Source organism: Ailuropoda melanoleuca, chromosome 13 (genome assembly GCF_002007445.2).
Source record: "Ailuropoda melanoleuca isolate Jingjing chromosome 13, ASM200744v2, whole genome shotgun sequence".
Classification (NCBI taxonomy): domain Eukaryota; kingdom Metazoa; phylum Chordata; class Mammalia; order Carnivora; family Ursidae; genus Ailuropoda; species Ailuropoda melanoleuca.
Genome location: NC_048230.1, coordinates 65,815,235 through 65,837,314, shown reverse-complemented (window position 1 = coordinate 65,837,314; position 22,080 = coordinate 65,815,235). Strand labels below are relative to the sequence as shown.

Sequence of the window (22,080 nt, the reverse complement as noted above, 5' to 3'; positions counted from 1 at the left end):
TTAACATGACTTATCCTTAGTGATATTAACCTTGATCACTTACTTGGCTAAGGGGTGGCTGCCAGACTTCACCGTAAAGTTACTGTTTCTCCTTTTCCAAAGATTCTGGTCTTTGGAATATAGGCTTGATTTCAATACATATTTTAGAAAACATGTTTAGAAATCTTTGCCCAACAATGAGAGTATATATTTTTTCTCAAGCACATTTAGAGCACTTCTAAATGTTGACCACATTGTATGTTGCAAAGCAAATCGCACATACCAATGCATCAGTATCATATAGACTACAATATGCGACTACAACATAAAGACATAAAACCAAAACAAACTTTAGAGAATATTCAGACTTGAATTGAATGAAAATACCATATATTAAAACTTGTGGAATGCAGCTAAAACAGTACACAAGGAGTTTATAACCCCGAATGCTTTTGTTGGGAGTTCCCATCAGTAAGGGAGCATGTGACCCATCACACAGGAGACCTCCCTGTATTGACCCCTGTAGACAGGAATTCAGAGGGTTCAGAACTCCCCAGTGTTCTCGTCTTTGGCACTCCTTCATAACCGTGAGGAAATCAGAACACCAGCTTTATCCCCTGGTAGCTTTATTAGGGAGGTCATTAAGGGTCAAGATGGGATTCCTTGAACTTCCTTGGAAGGGGATCCTCAAGGGCCACTGCTCACCAGAGAAGGTTGTGCTAGGAAAACCTATCCTTTTCTTTCCATTTTCTGTGGCATTGGCTCAGCCAAGCATGCCCAACATCTCTGCTTCTCAACAGTAAACTATGATGTGAATGGATCCCATGAATTGTCCAGTGCACAACTCTATGTGGCTGGCCTGCCTACCCTCAGTGGAAGAGGGATGGGAATGTGCCCTGGGATAAACCCAGCATATGTCTCTCACTGTATGCAAAAAACCAGACTAAGTGTGAAGTCGGAAGTCCACATACAGAGAGAAGCAGAGATGCAGGGCAGGAAGTCTGGTGGCATTCCAGTCCATGGTGTCTGTTGTGTTGGCCCAGTTTGACCTCTGTCCTCCCCCTCATTTGATTCTGTAAGTTTCCAAAAATTATTTCATTTGGAAGCATAAGTCAGGTTTCTGTCACCCATGCATCCTAGTGAAAAGCTTATTTTTCCCTTAACTTGCCTCCAAATGGCCAGTTATTAAGGTATTCCATGGAGGCTTTGCATGAGGCACTGTGGGCATTTTGCTTATCCGGGCTGACTTTCCCTTGCATGACACTGGCCTGCCTAACTAGGTTCCAGCAAACAGGCAGCATGTTGAGTTCTCAAAATAAACACGTTGTGACGGCCCTTGCTCATGGCATTCAGACAACAGTCCATTCTCAGTGGCTTGCCCTTATTTGGTCACAAAACTTATTTTCAGGTCTTAAAAATAAGAGAGCAGGCACATTCCCTTCAAGCAGGAAAGGAGTATATGTATGAATTGGATCTTTTGATGGGAGGGGATGTTCTGGGGCACAAGCAGCCATTACAGTGGGGCCCAGGTTGGCAAGCAAGACTGCCTGGAAAATGGTGCTCTCAAGAGTGGAGGAAGTGAACTCAGGGAAACTGGAGGGGGCTACCGGGGGAAGAGGACACTAGCCAAAGCAGCATTAGTATGTGCAAGGCCTTGAGCAAATGTTTTTTGCATGACTCCTTTCTATATAAGCAATTTGCTTAAAAATATACCACAAAATTCATGGGCCCTTGTGGAATATAGTGATTCATTGATGGGGATTTAGAATAATGGGTAGGGAGGAGGTGCTGGGACTGTATTTATTGTCCTATCGGGGCACATGAAGATTCTTGGTAGTATCCAGGCGCCATCTCTTCCAGTTTGAGTCCAAGAAACATCCCTTCATGTTTTTTTACTATAAAATGTGCCATTCTTGCTTAATTTCATATTTCCCACTGCCAAAAAAGGTACACTATTTGGAACCTGTTAGTACTGAAACAATATAACCTAACTTTGTAGTCCTCTGATACATTTATTTAATGCTTGGTATATTATTTCTTATGATGGTGCATCATCCATGAGTGGTGGTCTCGATACACTGGCTTCCAAGGACTCAGAGTTTTCTACAGTGACTCATTGATGAGAACTACAAATACAAATCTTACCCAGAATATGCAGGAAAATGTTAATGATAATTTATTTTCTGGCCATGTTAAATTTACCTTTTGGAATATTGTTTCGTAAACACGGACAACACATCTTCTAATCATATCTTGAACTCTTCAGGCAATTGTCACTGTGTTCCTAAAGTGTAATTGCTTTCAATGCTGACCACACTTGCCTTCCACACACCGCCACCAGCAGGGAGCACAGGAAAGGAGTCTGCGAGAAGAGCAGTTCCGTTCGTACAAGATGCATCCACCCTTGTTCTGCATGGCTTAAGACAATGAGAGCAGCATGCCATCATGTCCATCAGAGGCAAGAAAGTACATCAATGGGAAGAGCACACTGGCATTGCAGAGCAACATTTCAAGTCATTGGAGGAGATAGGCATAGCAACTCCTGCCAAAGGGGGTGAGGTGACTGCCCTGGGGACCAGCTGAGTGCACAGAGTAAAGGATCCCTGGGGACCAGCAGAGTGCACAGAGTAAAGGATCCCTGCTGCTCCCCCTCCCCCATCACCCTGGCTGCAGTACGTCAGAGAGGTATCATGGTCTGAACACAGAGGTGCAAACCAACATTTGGGCCCACATCATACAACCCATGCCCAAGCATCTTCAGCGGACTGTTGGTAGCTCAGGGTCCTAAGCTCACCCTGGTTTCAATGTGAGGAACAGTCACCAAAATTAGCAGGGTTTGTGCAGATGCTTGAGTGTGTCCTAAAGAACCAGGCTTCTTTCGTCTTTCTGTTCCAACTTCCTTAGCACAGTCCTCCTCATGGTCTCAAGATGACTGCAGCACCTCCAGGTGCTGTGCCTGAATTCCACGCATAAAGTACGGGAAAGGTGAAGGTCACAAACGTCTCCAAAGACTTCACTTTTATTCTGGAGGGAGGATCTCCCTTCGGACTTCTGTCTACATCCTATTGGCCGGAAACTTTGTTTTGTTGCCACTCCTAGCTGCAAGGGAGGTTGGAAATGGTATGCTTTGCTTTCCAGTCTCTGTAGTTCTGAAAGGCAAGGGATAAGTGGTTGGAATAGAGATATTCAGTGAGCCTCTTAGAGTGTTTGTCACACTGCATTTGATTAAAATGCATTGCTTTGATCCACAAAGAGTCCTGGATATAGCCCCACTCCTGTCCTGGAACATTCTTACTCCTTGTTCCTCTTTCCTCTAACAACTTTTCTGGGGTCGGGCTTGGCGGCAGGGGTGGGGGGTAAGGGGGTGGCAAGGTCTTGAGAAAACACTCTTCTATTCTTTTTTTGAGAATATCAGTTCCCACGGTCTCTTCTAACTGAAGGTAAGGAGTTAGCATTTTCTCTGCTCTCTTCAGCCCTTTTCAGACAACCATGCCTTCAGCACTACTCAACACCCTGATCCTGTCTTCTCTAAATATCAAGGACAGTCTCAAGGCCGAGGCTTCCCTCCTCTTCTCTCTCAGCCCAAGTTTCCCCCTTTGCAGTCCCAAGGCACTCGAGCTGTGTCTATTTAAGCGTATTTATTATTTTCCTCGTTGAGGCTGAAACCAGATTATAGAAAGGGGTAATGTTTACAAAATCTGTGGTGCATCGTAGGTCCTTAAACCGGTATCTCCTGCTACTATTATTACTATTTATGTTTACTCGCCTATGTCAGACTCAGCTCCTTAACCAGAGGCTCTGATGTCTGATTCATCTTTGTAGTCCGCCCCTGGCCTGGAATTGAGTATTTCTTATAGTTAATGCTATGTCCAGGTAATAAGGGAGCAGCGGGGAAAGGGCAACATTTCAAAGAAAGGGTGCTGTAACGGTGGGATGAGAGAAACTCCTAGAACCTGGGTGGGAGCCAGAATCTTGCAGAGAAGCCCCTTACTCAGTCCGCACCGAAAACATGCGAAGTCTGGACTGATTCACAGGTACGCAGGTGGAGCACCCCCTCGGCGGTATTGAGATGAGGCAGCCGCAGCCGTCACTTCACTCCTCCCACTCCACTTGATCCGGAAAGGAAGGAGAAAAAGTGCCCCGCGCAGCGATCTGGGATAGCTGCGCAGGCGCAGCTTCCGGCGCCGTGTCTTGGGAATTATTTGACGCCGCGGCTTCGGACCCGCAGAAGCCTCTGATCAGGCACGCCGCGCACGCGCGGTGGTCCACTCGGGTCAGGGAGTTATTTGACGCTGCCGCCCCTGGCAGTCGGAAGTTGCCAGAGCAGAGCCCAGCCGGCCGGCCCGACCGGCCTTCGTCGTCCCCGGGTGCCCGCGGAGAGTCGCTGACGGGTGGACTGATCGACCGCCCGAGGACAGCCGGCCTGGGCAGCAAAAGCGCCGGCACTATGGCGCGGGTGGCGTGAGGCGGAAGGCCGAGCGCGGCCGGCGGCGGCGGCGGCGGCGCCCGCCCCAGCGATGCGGGCCCCGCCCGTCGCCTCAGGTAACCGGACGGCCCTCCCCGTCGCTGCCGGACCCTCCCCTTTCCTCCCCTCCAGGCGGTCCCGAAACGGCCACTGTCTCTCGGGCCCGGGTGCCTCAAGGGCCCTGCCTTCGGAAGCACGGCTCTGCCTTTCTAGGGGGACTCGCGGGGTCCGGCGGAGCCTGGCCCCTACTCGGGGTGGGGGAGTCGGCGGCTTCTATCGGGTCTGTTCCGACCCGGTCTAGCCCTTGGGAGCTACCCGGGCCGGGCGATGCGCTCTCCTGGCAACCTGGGGGAGGGGGCGGGTCTGGAGCGGAGCTAGACAACTCCGGCGAGGAATTTGGTCCAGCTTGAGTTGCTGCTGCCCTGTGGGGACGATGCTGCCCATTGCACAGTGACAGTCGGGTGAGGAAGAGTTAATAACGAGAATAAACAGCTAACCCTTGTTAGGCGCTCACTATACGCCAGGCATTGTGCCAGGCCATTACGTTCACCACATCTAACTTCACAACATGCCTGTAAGGTAGGATGGTTATCCCCATTTTACTGACGATGCAACTGAGGCTTTGAATGGTTTGGTGACTTACTTTCCCAAGGTCACATAGCTGGTAATTTGGACCCAGGGAGCCTGACTCCAGATTGAAGTTCTTAACAATTAGGTCAGTGGCTCTCCAGCTTTCCTGTATGTTAAAGTCACCTGGGGCCGCTTTTAAAGATTCCCGAAGCTGAGGCAGCACACCCAGACGGATTAAATCAGAATGTTTGGAGGAAATGGGGGGAGCCAGACGTCAGTATTTTTTAAAAAGCCCCATGTGATTCCAGTGTGTAACAAACTTTGGGAACTGCTAGGGTGGGCAGCCCTGTATCTCAGAAGATGTTTCAGTGCATCTCCGGTTTAAGTGGGTAGGAGAATCGTCTGGGAGTTTGTTAAAAATGCAAGTTCCACTTGCAAAGATCGTATCTTTAGGTCCAGTGACTACTCCACTTTGTGAAAGCCACTTGGGGATGGAAAGTAACTTTCTCTACAGGATTTCTGAGTTGCTATACCTTTACAGTATGTACGTCTCCCGTAAACTGTTAGTTTGCAGTTTTCCTTGGTATACAGTACTCATGGATCTAGTGTCTTTAACTTCTGGGTCATCTTTACATTTGCTGTTCTTCTACCTAGGCTATCCTCCATGCTTTGTCCCCACTCCACCCAAACGAACACATGTCTGCTCTCTCTTATACATGTGCACAGAGCTTTTCCTTCCAGTCTCTGGCCGCCTAACTCCCAACGTGCCCTTTGGGAAGCCTGTGTCTGTGACACTTAGGCATCTTGGGTTGTTCTTATATGCTCTTAAGCATCATCGTAATGGAATTTACCAGTTCTTTTTCTGTGCTGCATTTCTTTCTCTTCTACTGGATTATGAGCAACTTGAACTATATTTTTTGATCTCTATTTCTCCCAGTGTTTTGATATAGACTTACACAGGTTTTACTGATTGGCATGTTTGAATCTCTTCTATGTCATAGACTTCATGCTGCAAACAGATTCTTTTCTATTTCCATTTTTGCAAACGGTGTTTGATAGTTCTTAACCTATAGAGTTTTGTTCTTTTTGGTTAGAAACACTCTAGTTAGGTTCATTAATTTATCCATCCACCAGCTGGAGAAACACATTGAGTTCTTACACAGGCAAGGCACTACGTAGGATGATGTGTAATCAACATTGGTTGATTTGTTTAAAATCTGATTTTATCATAATCAGATATCATTTCTGCAGTGGAGACCTTTAATTGTTCGTAGGCCTTTGCATATGTTCCCCACCTCATTGTCCAAAATAGTGTTTAGTTGTCATTTACTAAACGTTGTTATTGCCTTGTTGGTACTTGGTAAATGCTAGTAGATGGGATTGGGTATTTTAGCAGTTTATCCTGTTCACTAGGAGAGATGACGTAAGTAGTACTTAATGAAAAGAGGATTTGACAAACTTAGTATATATTTATTGTAGAATGCCTGAACAGCTATTGCCCAACATATTTACAGATTTTAAGGAAAGGCAGGCCAGTAATTCAGATTATATTTGTTCTTGGCTGGTCTTCAAATCATGTAAAGTTTATAAAAGGGAATGAGTGAATATGTGTGTGAAGGTCATTATGAAGAGGTTTTTGTACAATAAAGTTTTTTTTATAGCAGTTAAATATGGTGAAGTGTGTGGACTAAATAAAAAAATATACATTTTATATAAAGACATTCTTTACAGAATAAGGATTGTTACAGAAAGATTTTCTTGGTTCTGTTTTGGACTGTTTTGTCCATTTTTAGGCTAAGGCTAATAGAGAAACTGATGGGACAAATCTTTTATTTTTTTTTTTAAGATTTTATTTATTTATTTGACAGAGATAGAGACAGCCAGCGAGAGAGGGAACACAAGCAGGGAGTGGGAGAGGAAGAAGCAGGCTCAAAGCGGAGGAGCCTGATGTGGGGCTCGATCCCATAACGCCGGGATCACGCCCTGAGCCGAAGGCAGACGCTTAACCGCTGTGCCACCCAGGCGCCCCTGATGGGACAATTCTTGTTAAATTCAGAAACTCAAGAAACTTGCTCTCGTTTCTCTCTGATCAGATATGGACAGACTATCCAGTTCTGGCCTCAGCGCCTGGAAGAAACTCAATCTTTAAGCCTGAGGTTTTACTCTGTAGTTGATATCCAAAGTAAAGGTGAAATATTTCACATGTTCATTAAAGACCAAAAGTGGCTTCAATCAAGATAGCCTGAGACTTAGAAATGGATTCTGTTTAATTTGAGATACTCATCAATGTTAGCCAATGTGTTTTCTGACATGCATAAAGACCTTTTAGATAGAATACATGATTTCTTTTGGTACAAGACGATTAAAGTTTTAGAATTAAAGTACATGGAGTTTAATTCTAAGTTTTTAGAAGTGAAGAAAGTAAGTAATTTGCCCAAGACGACATCGTTAGGTTCTAGCACATCAAGGGCTAGAAAGCAGGTTCCTTCCTCTGCGCGCAGTATTTCCTTCCACCTCCATGCCCCAAGTGAGAGGATGTCTTGTTTGTTATTGTTGTGTGTGTGCCTGTATGTGTGTTTTGGGGTGGGGAAAATGACAGAGTAGTCTGCTGTGTTTGAGAACTCAATTAGATATATAGTGAATGCTTGGTGTGTGACATGTACTTTATATACTGAGGATACCAAGACAAATAAGACACAGCCTCTGTCCTCAAGGAGTCTATCGTTTCATTAGAGTTGTAATAAAAATAGAAGTATAGTATCTAAGGCAGCTCTGCTGGGTAGAATTTTCTGCAGTGATGGAGCTGTTCTATATCTGCACTGTCCAGTATGGTAGCCCCTAGCCACATGTGAGTACTGAGCACCGGAAATGTGACTAGTGTAAATGAGGAACTGAATTTCTAATTTAAATGTAAGTAGTTACGTGTGGATATGGCTCCTGTACTGGACAGAGCAGGTCTGAGGCATAAAAGATGAGAAGTGTGGTGGTGCTGATGAGGGGTGGGCAGGGTATTCATAGTATTCATGCTTTTTTTTTTTTTTTTTGAAACAGACTAGCAAAAACTACTTGTTTACCCTTTTGGGGAGGAATACAGGCACAACCTGTCTTTCTTTCTTGTGATTCAGGTGTTTGGTAGGATCCCCAACAGAATCTGGGGTATAGGTGAATACATTCTTTTCTGACGAAATTTGATTGATAATTGCCTTGTAGGGTCAGTGGGATTACAACAGAAATGTAAGCTATAATCCTTTTGTCTTTATTCATCATAAAGTTATATGGGTGACCTTGAGAGCAATGTGTGCTTTAAAATCCAGCATGGTTCATTTATTTACTCAGTGCTTTGGCACTCTGTACCCTATTTTTCCTAAGAGAAACAAGGCATGCCTGATAATGTGTACCTTGCCTTTGTACATCTTAAAGTATGTTGACTTATGTCACTTTATTTGATCCTTCCCCCCCGAGTTACTTTAGGTAGGTACTGCAGGTGTTCTCCCTGTTTTGCAGATGAGGAAACTATGACAAAGAAATGCCAAGTGACTTGTCTAAGGTCATAATGGTGAGGTATGGAGTCAGAACAAAAGGGAAAAACATTGGACTTTGGAGCAAAAGGTGGTTTCTTGTCCCAGCTCTACTGTCACTTGGTGTGACTCTGAGCAAGTTAAAGCCTTTTTTGTTTCTTCACCTGGTGTCTAGTGCATCTGTCTTACTGAACTTTCTAGGTTTGTTATTGGAATAAAATGAAATAACACGTGAAAGCTCTTTCAAAATGATCAGTTTTACAGAGGTACATTTACAGAGGTGCAAAGCAAGATTTCTAGTAGTTTTTCTCTTGTTTGATGCTGACTTCAAAACTCATCATGTCAGTTAATCATGTTGAATACTGCGGTACTCTGGTGTTGTCATAGATTTCTCTTGTCTTCCTTACTATGAAACCTTCCCTTGGGCAGGCATCGTGTCCCGTTTATATCTGCCTACCTATACCTAGGACAATACCTGACACGTAGCTCGTGTTTAATAAATGTTTGTTTCATGAAATAACTGATGTCTGGATTTACTTTATGAAGTTTTTAAAAATTGTTCTTTGCAATTAGATTTGGAGCTTCTTGGGAACAGGGATCTTATTTATTCACTGTTATTATTCCCTGTGCATGGTGTACAGAAGGCATGCAATAAATATTGGTTGAGTCCATTGATATAATTAATGTCAGGCTGTGGTCTCAGTGCATCTACCACTACCACTATCAGTCATTGTGGTAATCTGTCAATTAGACCAAACCTTCATGTTACTTTGCAGTAGTGCCTACAAGCCATAAGCTGTTACCAGCACACAGTCACCTGATAGTAGAAACCTCCAGGGAGATTACCTAGAAAATGGACACATGTAGAGTTGGGAAGAAATTAAGTGATCTGCAGGGGAGCATTGTCATCATCTTCTCCTTCCTCCTGTCATATTTACTTCTGGAGACTTCTCTGCTAGTAGCTCAGGGTGATAGCTGACCGAGCCTGTCTGGGGAGGAGATACAGGATCCTTAACTTAGCAGTCAGAGCCCTTAATTATCTAACTTCAGTTCTGTCTTCATTTCTCACTGCAGTGCCCGGTCCTCCCTGCCTCGTCCCCATCCTTCCCTCCCTCCCTCTCAGTATATTAGCTGCACTGGAGTTTACTTTTCTGTTGTCTCTTCAGCCTGTCTTGGACACTTACACCAAATTCTAGTTTCTGTTGTATCATTTCTATGATAAAGTTAATATTCTCTCATTCTCTGCCCCAGTTTTTAAGTTATAAATCTCCAGTCCTAGCATTCATACTCTTTCAAAATTGGTCACTGTTTATCTTTGAAATCTTATCCCTTCTACTTAACGGCTTTCTTTTCTGCCACTCTAGGTTTTTAGTTTCTGGTGCTGTTTTTTTTGCTACTTGAAGCAAGCACCCTTCCTCATATATTTTTCTTTTCTGCCCGCCTCTTTTTATTCTCACTCTTATTCACTTAATTTTCTTATCTCTGTTAAAATTGTAACCTTCCTTCAATACCTCATTCATTCTTCCCTGATCTTAACCTCTTGTTTTCCAGCTCAGCCCTTCTTTCAATCAAAAGTAATCTTTTGTCCTCTGAACTTCCACAATGTCTTGCCTATAGCTTACCATAATAGGTTTAGTTAATATCCATCATCTCCTATAGATAAAAAGAAAAAAAATATTTTCCTTGTGATGAGAACTCTTAGGATCTGCTCTCTTAACAGCTTTCCTGTATGTCATACAGCGGTGGTAACTATAGTCATTACGTTGTACGTTATATCCCTAGTGCTTATTTATCTTGTAACTGGAAGTTTGTACCTTTTGACTACCTTCCTCCAATTTCCCCTCCCCAAAACCCCCATCACTGGTAACCACAAATCTGATCTCTTTTTCTATGATTTTGTTGGGGTTTTTTTTTTTTTTTGTTCGTTTGTTTTTAAGATGCCACATATAAGTGAGATCATACAGTATTTGTCTTTCTCTGTCTAGCTTCACCTAGCATAATGCCTTCATTGTCCATCCATGTTGTTGCAAATGGTAGAATTTTCTTGTTTCTTTATGGCTAAATAATATTCCATTATACACCCCCCCACACAGCTTCTTTATCCATTCATCCATCAATGGACACTTGGGTGGTTTCCATGTATTGACGTTGCTTTGAACATGGGGGTGCAGATATATATTCCCACAAGTGGAATTGCTGGATCATATGTTAGTTCTTTTTTAATTTTTTGAGGAAACTTCATACATTTTTCTGTAGTGGCTGTACCAGTTTACAATCCCACCAACTGTGTATTGAGGGTCCCCTTTTCTCCACATCCATGCCAGCATTTATTATGTCTTTTTGACAATAGCCGTTTTAACAGGCATGGGGTAGTATCTCATTTTGGTTTCAATTTGCATTTCCCTAATGACTAATGATGTTGAGCACCTTTTCATCTACCCGTTGTCCATTCATGTATGTTCTTTGGAAAAATGTCTATTCAGATCCTTTGCCCATTTTTAATTGGATTATTTGGGGTTTTTTTTGCTATTGAGTTGTATGAGTTCTTTGTGTGTTTTGGATATTAACCCCTCATCAGGTACATGGTTTGCAAGTATTTTTTCCCATTCTCATATTTTCCCCATAGGTTGTCTTTTCGCTTTGTTGATGGTTTCTTTTGCTCTGCAGAAACTTCTCAGTTTGTTGTGGTTCCACTTATTTTTCATTTTGTTGCTTGTGCTTTAGGTATGATTTCCAAAAAATCCGTTATCAAGACCCATATCAAGGAGCCTTTTTCCTGTGTTTTCTTCTAGGAGTTTCGTGTCTTAAAATTAAGTCTTTAATCCAGTTTGAGTTAATTTTTGTGGATGGTATAAGATAAGGGTGGTTCCATTTTTTTTTACATGTGAATATCCAGTTCTCCCAGCACCACTTATTAAAGAGACTGTCTTTTCTTGTATATTTGACATTTTGAAATAAGGGCTGCAGAAGTATGTATGTAGTTCTAGTGATTGTGTGTCTGATAGCAGTGTGTGGTATCAGCAGCTCAGATACCACCCGTGGCATAGCCTTTGGTGATGTGATTTTTCTGAAATGGTCAACAGTTCTTTTTTTTTTTTTTTAAACAATTCTTGGTATGGTGAGGTTATAAACATAAAAGGTCCAGTCTTTTCACAGTTTACACGATTAATTGCATTACTGGTAAATTCAGTGTATATTAAGATAGCATAAAATATTTTGTATTTTTATATAAAATGGAGTTACATTTCTAGGCTTAGACAGTTAAGGACAGAATGATTTTCTGGCAGACATTTGATAGTCATGTGAAAAGTAGCATAATTGTTCATTGTGCAGGACTGTCTCCTGCATTGCAGGATGTCTAGATTTCCTGCCTCTGCCCATAAATACCAATAGCACACCCCAATCATTGTGTTAACCAGAAGTACACTTAATAGTTCCAGAATGCCCTCTAGGAGGCAGTTCTTTTGTATTGAAAACCAATACAGGCGCCCCGTTGTTGTTTTTAAAGCATAATATTCCTGCCTTTTTTCAGAATTGGGAGGGATAGGGGCGCCTGGGTAGCGCAGTTGTTAAGCGTCTGCCTTCGGCTCAGGGCGTGATCCCAGCGTTCAGGGATCGAGTCCCACATCGGGCTCCTCCGCTGAGAGCCTGCTTCTTCCTCTCCCACTCCCCCTGCTGTGTTCCCTCTCTCGCTGGCTGTCTCTCTGTCACATAAATAAATAAAATCTTTAAGAAAAAAAAAGAATTGGGAGGGATAGCAGCTGTTTCTTAAAAATGCTTATTCCCAGGCCCCAGTGCAGACCTGTACAGAATTTCAGTTTATAGTGATAGGGCCTGGAAATATGCAGCAGCACCACCACCACCCCTGCCCTGCCCCTCCACGATTCTTATGTGTGCAGTAGAGTTTGAAAGCTAACTTGTCCTTTTTTTTTTTTGCCTTAAAACATTTTTTTTCCCTCCAGTACTGTGTTGTCTGAAATTCATGCTAAATATTAATTAAATATTCTTTAGATATTTGGAAACCATCTAACTACTTTTTTAAAAACTAATAACATAGGGGCACCTGGGTGGCTTAGTTGGTTGAGCATGTGCCCTTGGCTCAGGTCATGATCCTGGCGTTCTAGGATCTAGCCCTAAGTCCGGCTCCCTACTCAGTGGGGAGTCTGCTTCTCCCTCTGACACTCCGCCCTCTTGTCCTCTCTCTCTCAGTCTCTCTCAAATAAATAAATAAAATCTTTAAAAAATTAAAAAAAAAACTAATAGCATAAAACAAATGGACATTTTCCAATTTTATTTGTGTATGGTGTGCAGAATTTTGAACATAACTCAGTGGAATAAAGGGAACTTTCTGATGTCTTCCTGTTTCCCACTGGTAAACCTTAGCATTCTGAAACATTTATTACCTACTGCATGCTAGAAACTACTCAAAGATTTAGGAAGTGAAGTTTCCACTCAGAAAAGGTTGACACTCTTGTGGTGAAGATATCTTTACACAGCCAACAAATAAGTTAATGTGAAGTTTGATATGATCAACCTGTAATAGGCACATGGAGGAGGAGTGATTTGAGGAGTGTAGAAAAGCCTTACCAAAGGGAGGACATTTGTGCTGTTCCTTGAAGGAGTACTTAATAAAGTGGATCAAGGTGAAGCGTGGCAGTGCAGTCAGTGGGAGTAGCTCGAGCAGTAATATAGGGTATGAAAAACCTTGTTGAGTTTGAGTGATCCATCAGTGGTCCTTTATGGCCATAGCTGGGGGGAAGGGTATGTGTGGAAAAGTGTCAGTAGAAGATAAGGCTGAGAAGGTGGAATTAGCAATTTCAATTAGTTTCCCAGCAAGGTTGTGTTTATTTTTTTAATTGTATAAAATCATCTAAATTTTATATAGAAGAATACATATGTAATAATTTGGTCTGGGAACAGCCAATAAAGTTTTGAAAAAGAATAGGGGAGGTGGAGGGGGCTTTCTTTTCAGATCTTAAAACTTTCTGTAAAGCCACTAAATTTAAATCATTATGGCATTGGCATAGGAATACGTAAATAGTTGAATAGAACACATTCATAAGTAGATTCCTATATAAATGACGATTTAGTGTATGACAAATTGGTGTTTCAGTTTGGTGGGAAAGGATGTATTTTTAATAGATGATGATGGCACAACTGCCTGTACATTTACAAGAAAATAAATTGCACTTTTCCTTACGGAAGTAAATTCCAGATGAATATAAAACTTCAGTGTGTAGAAATAAACAATGTTTTGTAGGAAATCTGGGAGAGTACATATACACTTTAGGGTTACATTTTCACACTTTTTGGACCTAGTCCCATAATAAATGTATTTTACACTGTGACCCAGAAATACGCATTTCTGAAGAGTGAAACAAGTTTCACAGAATATTGCTTATCTTTACTATGTGTGATGCCTTTATTGTATATCTTATTCCATGTAATGAGAAACAAAAGTGTTACCCATTACATTTATTTCATGATGCACAGTGTGAGAAACACTGATAGAGGAGATGGGAGACAGAAACCACCTAAGCCAGACTCAAGCTGTAAAATGTAAATGCGTGACTAGAACAATGAAATTTCACTTCATAACTACCAAATTGGCAAAGAAAGAAAGAAAAAAAGCAAGCAATTCCTGGCAGGAGATGGAGAGTGAGAGGAGGGAACGGCTCTCATCCATTCTTAATGTAGATGGAAGTTGTTACAGGTTTTTTTGGGAAGCAATCTGGCAGGACCTACTAACATTAAAAACAAATGTCCTTTGATCCAGTAGTTTCATTCTTGGGGACTTGTTCCATAGAAATTAAAAGGCCAGTGTTTATATGAACAAGCATGTTTATTGCATCATTTCCTGGTACCAAAAAATGGGAAACAAAATAAATACACATCATTAGGAGACTGGTTGAATAAGTTATACCACACCCATGCCATGGAATGTTACACAATCATTAGAAAGAATCTATTATTAGTTGGAAGGACATTCACAAGGCATTGTTGAATGAAAAAAAAAACAGATAAAGAAAAGTATACAATGCCTATCTATGCAAGTATGTAAATTAATATGATTGAGTTAGAATAGGACAAACACAAGAGGAAACGTTAGGTTGTTAACATGGATTATCTATCTAGGAAAGTGAATTATTTGGATAGGACATGGAGCTAAATAAAGTGAAAAAAAAATTAAAACTACCCTAAAACAAAACGAAAGTCCCTGTGGTGTAATATTCTTGTGCATGTATGTAAGAGACTATGTCTAGTGTGTATATGTATACTGTACTGTATGTATATGTACGTATGTATATATATGTTGACTAAAAGAGGTGAGAAAAAATGTGTGGCATGGGAATATAAGTTGTCATCTGATGGGGATGGCTCCCTATCAGAGCTTTCCCTTTTCCCCCTTCCATTATTTTGGGAGGGGTGGGGAGGGCACCAGAGTATCCTTGGGGGGATTCCTTATAAACCCAAGGAAACTGAGGCAATCTTAATAGTCACATTCACCCTTCCTTCACATTGTAGGTACCTTGTTAGATGCTGGTCCATCTCTCTTGCTTTCCCATTTTCAGGGCTTTTTTTTTCATAGGAGGACATCAGATCTCATAGGGTACTGAAAGGTACCAGGGCCCAGAGTCCATCAGATTCCCGAAGTACCTGAGAAGATTGAGTAGGGTGGAAGATATGCAAGAGGGGAAGGGGAGGTGGTGGGTTCCTCTGTATGGAAATGAGAAAGAAAGGTAGTTTGGAACCAGTCTGTGAATGACTTTGACATCGTGCTAAGGAGTTTCATCTTCATTCTGCAGGCCTGTAATTCTCAAATGCCATATCCTCTTGAAAAACACTGATACTTGTTGAGCTGGAATGAGGTTTTTTGAGATAAAAATGAACAATGCTAGTCTTTCCCAGTGTGAAGAAAAATTAACTTAAGGGATAGAACTTTTTAAAGATTAAGTGTACCCATGTATTTTGCTTAAACTCTGCTGACTGGGCATACAGATTTCAGAACAAGTAGAAGTTGGAAGTTAACAGAAATTAATTGGAAAGAGCTAACCATCCTTGATTCTCTTCATAAGCGTGGTTTTTATGATTGTAACATTTACCGTGCATTCATACAGATATGTTTTCTGTGGCTGAAAGTTTTTCATTTGCATGGTAGACAGATCATTTCATGGAGAATACACAGCACAGGGAGAAGCAGTACATATATGGAGAATGTATAAGATAGGGAGAAGGTAGTACATGCCATGGTTGAGAGAATGGTCCCTGGAACCCAACAGATATGGATTCAAACCCAGCTCCACCATGTTATAGCTCTGAAGCCTCAGGTAAGTAGCAAACCTCTCTGTGTCTCAGCTTTTTCATCTGTGACATAGAGATAACATTCATTAATATTCATTGAGTTGGTTTTTTTTCAAGATTTATCTTTAGGGAGAGAGAGCGTGTGCGCACGCATACACAAACACAGTGGGGGGAAGGGCAGAGGGAGTAGGAGAGAGAGAATCCCAGGCTGACTCCCTGCTGAGCGTGGAGCCTGATGTGGGGCTGGATCCCATGACCTGAGCTGAAACCAAGAGTTGGGATGCTTAGCCGACTGAGCCATCCAGGTACCCCTGTTCACTGAGTTGTTTTGATGATTGCATGAGTAGCATGTAGTAAATGCTCAGTGAGTGGAGCTCTTAAAGTATTTTCTGAAGAACACTGTGACTTCCAGGTGTTCCATTACTAGAAATTTGTGTGTCACTGCTGCAGGGAATGAAATATTCTCAAAGAATTTTATGTCTGATTTGAGGACATTGGTGGGAAATTGCAGGGGTAAGTGTCTAGCATGTAATAGGTACTTGGAAATTGTTGACTTAAAAATCTGGATCTTGGAGTAAACTCTTTCCTTTGTCTTCCTTTCCAACTTAGTGTGCTTCATTCTTCTGTCTTTTTCTGTCCTGGAACATAGAATGAGGAGGGCTCCCTCTTGCTATGACTGCCAAATCAGATCATTTTATCCCCTTGCACAGTGATGTCTGTCCCAGTTCCACTCCGGCGTTTCTGAGGCTCTTTGGGGAGGTGCTCAGACAGCTGCTTCCCAGGGTCTGCCTTCCTACCTGATCTTGCCATGAGGCTGTTTTAGGACTTTCTCAAAACATTTAGATGTGTATTTTTCTGTCTACCTGGCATTGTGTTTGTAGCTGCTTTATCTTTCCATGTAGGGTAAATCTGTGTTTTACTTATTTTTATTAATTTGCAACAGTGTAATTTAACATAATTCTGTTTTGTCTTTTCAGGTGCCATTTGGATAGTCCTTTAGCGGCACGATGTACTCTGAGTGGAGGTCACTGCATTTGGTGATTCAGAATGATCAGGGCCACACGAGTGTGCTGCACAGCTATCCAGAGAGCGTCGGGCGAGAAGTGGCAAATGCAGTGGTCCATCCCCTTGGGCAGGCCTTAGGTACCCCTTCAGTGGCTGGTAGTGAGAGTTTGTTAAAAACTGACAAAGAAGTAAGTGTTTCTTCATTTCATTCTCCTGTGTGAAAACAAAATTTTTTTACTGAAGCATTTATTTGACATTGTCCTTTTAATGGGTTTCTGTCCAATGTAGAACAACTTTCTTAATTTTGACCTTTGTTTGGGTTGAGGGTTGGGGCTGAGAATTTGGGGGGGTCACGGAATAGGTTGTACCTTTGTGCTGCTGGCTCCTTACTAGCCAGACCCAACTCTCCATTTGAGCTGTGTGCCCAAGACAGAGGCTTGAGTGTCAGGCCCTTTCCCTTAAGCTCTGGGCCCAGTCTTCAGATTTTTATTCAGAGGTGTGTTCGGAAGGTCTTCATTGCTGCTCCCATATGGCCTCTAACTGAAGGCCTATCTTGTATCAAGTTTTTCAGGCTACACATATGCACTGAACTTGAGGCCCTCCTGTGTCTCCATGTCTGCCTACCCTTACCTGACTCTCAGGTTTTAGAGTGGTGCAGAGCAGCTAAGCCCATATGGCTATCAGCCCAAGTGGTTGGAATGGGGGTTGTGTTTGCTGTCCCTAAAGATAAGGGCTCTTAGAGTGGCTTGGCCTGGAGGTGGTCCTCCGTTCTTGGGTTCTGGTGACTGGGCTGAAGTGAAGTGTTCAGGGGCAGGTCATGAAGGGACCCTGAAAATGGAGGGATACAGGAACTTGCTAGTGTGATGTCTGGCTAAGATATGGGATTAGAACTTTGTCTCTGTGCTTGAGGAAGTTTATACAACCTTCAGACTTTGGGTTAACTTATTTTCCAGACCCACTTTTTCTCTTCCTTACTTTTTGATTTCTTTCTGATAAAGGAGAGATTAGACTTAATCTAGATAGAAAACTGGATACAAGACTAAAGCTCATAGCTCTAAAGGCAGTTTATTTACCCTCCGCAGGCCATGGGTTGCCGGAGGACGAAGCCCCTCAGTCTGAGGAGCGGTTTTTCTCTCTTCAGAGTACCTCAGCAGAGACTTCCCTGAGCACCAGCGCTTGCCCTGGTGCACTTTCGTCTTGCTGGCTCTGTATTCTTCTCCTGGGAAGAGATGGCACATGAGTGGATAGAGGTGCTCTGGGGCAGCCCTTGTTTGTTCTCCTTCCTCACCCTTAAAAAGATACGAGAGAATAGTCCTTGAATCCAGTGTCCTCTAGAATTATACAATTGAACTATTATGAAGATATCACCAGAGATGTTTTCTCCTTTGTCTTTTCATCTGACAATTATGGACTTGCTGTCCCTTTTAAAATCCCTTCTTATGCGTGGTTAAATTCCTCCCACCCTCCTATATTTGTCACAGCTTCACTGTGGTATTATAGCCTTTAAAGTTTATCACTGTTGCAGATAATATTGTATTATATTATCTATGTTATATTGCTGTTACATAATTTTACCCTTTGTCTTTGTAGTTGTTTTTGAGCTTGAAATTTACATGTATTTATCTTGTTAGCTTCAACTTTGTTTTTTTGTTTTAAACTGTTGAAGTCTTTTTGAATTCTGAATAGTTAGCTATCCATTTTAGCTTTGTGATATCTACAGATGGTCAGCCTATAATCTGTTTTTCTCTCTTTTCCTAAGTTAAAATTTCAGCAGGACCTTTGGCATGCCACTGGGCACCTTCTTCAAAATGATCTTGGTACATTAAACCACTGTGTTCTCTCATCTTGTGTTTCATCCACTTATAAATCCAGCCATTCTACCATCCTCTGGGCCATAGGTCTCCATCTTGTCCAAAGGATATCCTGCATCTGACCACATTTCTTGTTAAAACCCAGGTCCCCCTTAGCCAGACAAGGCTATTGATGGTATGGTGAGAGTGGCTTCGGATGTCTAGCTGGAAGACTAGGGTCCAAGTTTCTAGTTTTACCATTTCCAAACCAGTGACTTGGGCCAAATTGCTTAATTTTCCTAAGTGTCAGTTTTCTTATCTATAAAGTGAGGATAGTTTACCCTCTCACACAGGGTTATTTTGATGATTAGATGATATTTATGAAAGTTGCTTTGTAAATTGCCAGGGTTATGCAATTGTCCACTGCCTTCATAGTAACCTTGTTAGTAAAGGAATGAAACTTGTCTAGCATGACTTGTTCTTTTTGAGTAGGCTGGTTCCCAGTGATCATGCTTCCGTTTTATAAGTGCTCACTGATCATCTGCTTAGTGATTTGTCCCAAGTTTCGTCTGGAATTCACTGAAACTTTCCAGTCTACAATATCTGGCATATTGTTTCATTCTCTTTTGCAAATCATGCTATTTTCCCTTTCTGCTCATATCACATTCATTCTTCAAGACTGCAGGCAGTGGTTTGGCAGTCCCTTAGTCAAGTTCTCTCAGCCTCTGTGATGTGATGCAGATGGGTCAAGAGGCTGGCACTCATTTAGTGCAGCTAAGTGCCTTGTTAAGGTCTTACCCAGCTTAGGGGCGCCTGGGTGGCACAGCGGTTAAGTGTCTGCCTTCGGCTCAGGGTGTGATCCTGGCGTTATGGGATCGAGCCCCACATCAGGCTCCTCTGCTATGAGCCTGCTTCTTCCTCTCCCACTCCCCCTGCTTGTGTTCCCTCTCTCTCTGTCTGTCTCTATCTCTGTCAAATAAATAAATAAAATCTTAAAAAAAAAAAAAAAAAGATCTTACCCAGCTTAAGTCTCTTCTCACTTGTGTTTGTTCTTACCTTCCCATGTTAATTATTTTCTTTGGCAGAAAAAGGTTGAGCAGTTCATATTCCTTCCTGTTGCTTGTTAATGTTGCATAATGTGGATATGGAATATGATTGAATTTATGTATATGATTTCCTAAGTGACACACATACCTACATACAAATTAAAAGGAAAAATGTAGCTAAAATTTTCTATTTCTGTGCCTCCAGTTTCTAGGGAGAATGAAGATGGCCCATAGTTGCTTTTTATTTAACATAGCAAACAATAATAACGTCTAATGGGTAAAAGCCAACATGGGCTTAATATTTAGAAATAAATAATTTATTTTTTTCTTAAATATTTTGCTTAGGAAATGTGTGAGCATTTTTTATCCATGGAAAGTGCGTTCTTGAGAATAAATCTGATGATACCTAATTGAGATGAATATACTGTCACTTGAGAGGTTTTTGGTAATAAAAGAGGTAAATATTTTAAATCAGTCTACTGAAATCTAGTAGGGGTTTGTGATAATTCTTTATGTATATTTTCTTTTGTTTAGGTGAAATGGACCATGGAAGTAATTTGCTATGGACTGACCCTTCCATTGGATGGAGAGACTGTAAAATATTGTGTTGATGTATATACAGACTGGATTATGGCTTTAGTATTGCCGAAAGATTCTATTCCATTGCCAGTTATTAAAGAGCCTAATCTATATGTTCAAAGTATACTAAAACACCTGCAAAATCTTTTTGTACCTAGGTAAGCTATACCTGTCTGTCTGGCCCGTTATCAGGATCATGATAAAATATTCATAAATGTTACTTTTTTATATTAATAGGAGCTGATTTCATTGTTAGTTTTTTGAAAAGTGACTTTCATTACTGTTCGAAGAATGTATTAATATTAACGATAAGAGATGGGCTTATATAATGTTTACTAAGAGTTTTTAACAACTGTGTGTTCATTAAAGGCTTTTGGTTTCCTTTCTAAGATAGCTGTTAGATATTAAAACGCTATGACCCCTTTCCCCTCCATTCAAAAAACATACTTTTGTCTATCATAATTCTTTTCTCCACTTAAGCTAAAGGCAACTAAGTCCTCTACCTTAAAATGAATCTTTCCTATGAGAGAATGAAGACATTGAAATAAGCAGACTTGAAATTATTATGGGCAAATTCATAGTAGGCCAAAAGATTATGTTAACACAGTTTGTTACTGATTTTTTTTCTCCCATCTTCAGAGACAAAGACCTTAAATATCATAGTATGGGGGATGTACCTTATTTAGGCTTAAAATTTTTTTTCCAGTGGCGCCTGGATGGCTCAGTCAGGTAAGTGGCAGCCTTCAGCTCAGGTCATGATCTCCGGGTCCTGGGATCAAGCCCCACGTTGGGCACCCTGCTTGTCAGGGAGTCTGTTTCTCCCTCTTCCCTGCTTGCACTCTCCCCCTCTTGCACTCTCTCTCTCTCAAACAAATAAATAAATAATCTTAAAAAAAATTTTTTTTCCAATTCTAAAAGATTATATGTTATTGTAAAGAGTTTGGGAAATACAAAAAATAATGGAGAAGAAAGCATTAATTATTTCTTATCCATTCATGAGGATTTCCTTTAAGGAAAACCTGCCTTTAGCTATTTTTTAATGTCTTTGAAAGAGGCAGAGGGGTTTGCTTCCTTTTGGAAAAGTTCTTGTTATAGCTTTTTCTTTATCAGATGGTGAGGGACTTTGAATCATCCAAAACCACTCTATAAATTTTAACTTTTTAAGTTTAGAAGGAGGATTACTTTGAGGGTGCCTGACAGGCTCAGTTGGTAGAGCATGCAACTCTGGATCTCAGGGTTGTGAGTTTGAGCCCCACATGTGGCATTGAGTTTACTTAAAAAAATTACTATTTTTAAAAAATTTTACTTATTTATTAGTGAGAGAAAGAGCATGAGCGGGGGGAGGGCAGAGGGAGAGGGACAAGCAGACTCCACACTGAGCAGGGAGCCCAACTCAGGGCTGGATTCCAGGACCTGGGATCATGACCTGAGCAGAAGTCAGATGCTTAACTGCCTGAGCCACCTAGGCGCCCCCCAAAAAAATTTTTTAAAGAGTTTTAGAAAGAAAATTACTTTGTAAAATTTGAATTAAAAAAAAATCTCGGGGCGCCTGGGTGGCACAGCGGTTAGGCGTCTGCCTTCGGCTCAGGGCGTGATCCCGGCGTTATGGGATCGAGCCCCACATCAGGCTCCTCCACTATGAGCCTGCTTCTTCCTCTCCCACTCCCCCTGCTTGTGTTCCATCTCTCGCTGGCTGTCTCTGTCTCTGTCAAATAAATAAATAAAATCTTTAAAAAAAAAAAAAAATCTCATTGAGAACTGTGATGTGTAGGATCAAGTATAAACTCCTTGCCTTGTGTGAAATGCTGGCTGTAATCTAGCCAGAT

The 22,080-nt window shown here is 41.7% G+C and overlaps 1 protein-coding gene across 3 annotated transcripts in view; it reads left to right on the top strand.

The window, feature by feature from the left end:
• The first annotated feature begins 4,237 nt into the window (after window positions 1–4,237).
• The window catches only part of RALGAPB (Ral GTPase activating protein non-catalytic subunit beta), a 76,630-nt gene continuing 58,787 nt past the window's right edge, over window positions 4,238–22,080 (top strand). For 2 of the 3 annotated variants that reach the window (XM_011219609.3, XM_002915147.4), the window contains exons 1-3: window positions 4,238–4,521; window positions 16,812–17,027; window positions 20,210–20,412. In XM_011219609.3, coding sequence (XP_011217911.2) covers window positions 16,842–17,027; window positions 20,210–20,412 — 389 coding nt within the window. In that variant the 5' untranslated portion in view covers window positions 4,238–4,521; window positions 16,812–16,841. Of the gene's footprint in view, window positions 4,522–16,811; window positions 17,028–17,921; window positions 18,090–20,209; window positions 20,413–22,080 lie in introns of those variants that run through there. The other variant, XM_034641760.1, reaches the window with a different exon arrangement.